The sequence below is a fragment of the Lottia gigantea genome (assembly GCF_000327385.1).
Source record: "Lottia gigantea unplaced genomic scaffold LOTGIsca_188, whole genome shotgun sequence".
Classification (NCBI taxonomy): Eukaryota; Metazoa; Mollusca; class Gastropoda; family Lottiidae; genus Lottia; species Lottia gigantea.
Window position 1 is genome coordinate 21,010 of NW_008708349.1, and position 901 is coordinate 21,910.

The following is a 901-nucleotide window of genomic DNA, read 5'->3' on the forward strand; positions in this document are numbered from 1 at the left end:
CTTAGATTGTTCCAAAGTAACAGCCTGGAGATGCCGTTTTATTGATGGAGCAGCCATCGGGTTACCGAAACCTAATACCTCGTTCCAGTCTGATCCTCTGCCATGATCTCTAAAAATCGCCCTCAGCTGACCGATCAATGTATCTAATGATGACGCAGCACGCCTTATTGGACATTTACACGATGCCTTATCAGACTGCGTCCTAAACACACAACTATCCAAATGGACTTTTGTTTTCCCAGTGGAATCCTTCCAAACTAAAAACTCTCTCATCACTCCTGGAGATGCATTGTCCAAATTCAACGTAGAGTATACAGACATTAAAAACAAAGTTAACTGACTTGTTAATTTTTCCTTTTGGTGTACATATTTTGTATCAACAAGCAAACTATCCAAATCTTGCATTCTCTTTTTAAAAACCATTCTGTCCAATGAAAGCAACTGAAACGAGACCGACACAAAATTTAACCTAAAAATATATTCTATGAAAACTCACTAATTTCTTCCCACGTCTCTTTTGAACGACTATGCTCCATGATACCCAAAAAATCTAACACCTTCATTAATTGAGTCTATTTTAGGCTTCTAACTTCATTAATTCATATATTCCGTTTTTAATTAACCTTATCAAAACTAGAAATTTTTTCGGGAATATTGTTTTTGATAATATAAATTTAACCTTGACCATTTAAGAGACATTTTGACAAACCATTATAAACCGTTCATTATATATGAAATAACTTAAATCTTACCAACTTTGACATATAGTACATGGTCAAAACCAACTGAGCTACATTTCTTTCAATGAAATACTAGACTATATTATTACTTGAGGTTAAAAATAAATTCAATAACCTCTTGAGGCTGACAAAAGCAAGGCCACTACCTACCGACTAAACCA

At 34.5% G+C, this 901-nt stretch overlaps 1 protein-coding gene across 1 annotated transcript; it reads right to left on the bottom strand.

Annotated features, from left to right (window-relative positions):
• Positions 1-375, bottom strand: LOTGIDRAFT_67844 (hypothetical protein; the record flags this gene model as incomplete). The annotated part of the gene is made up of 1 exon (XM_009052572.1): positions 1-375. A coding segment is annotated over one exon (375 nt), but the record flags the coding sequence as incomplete, so codon positions are not given.
• Between the last annotated feature and the right edge of the window lie 526 nt (positions 376-901).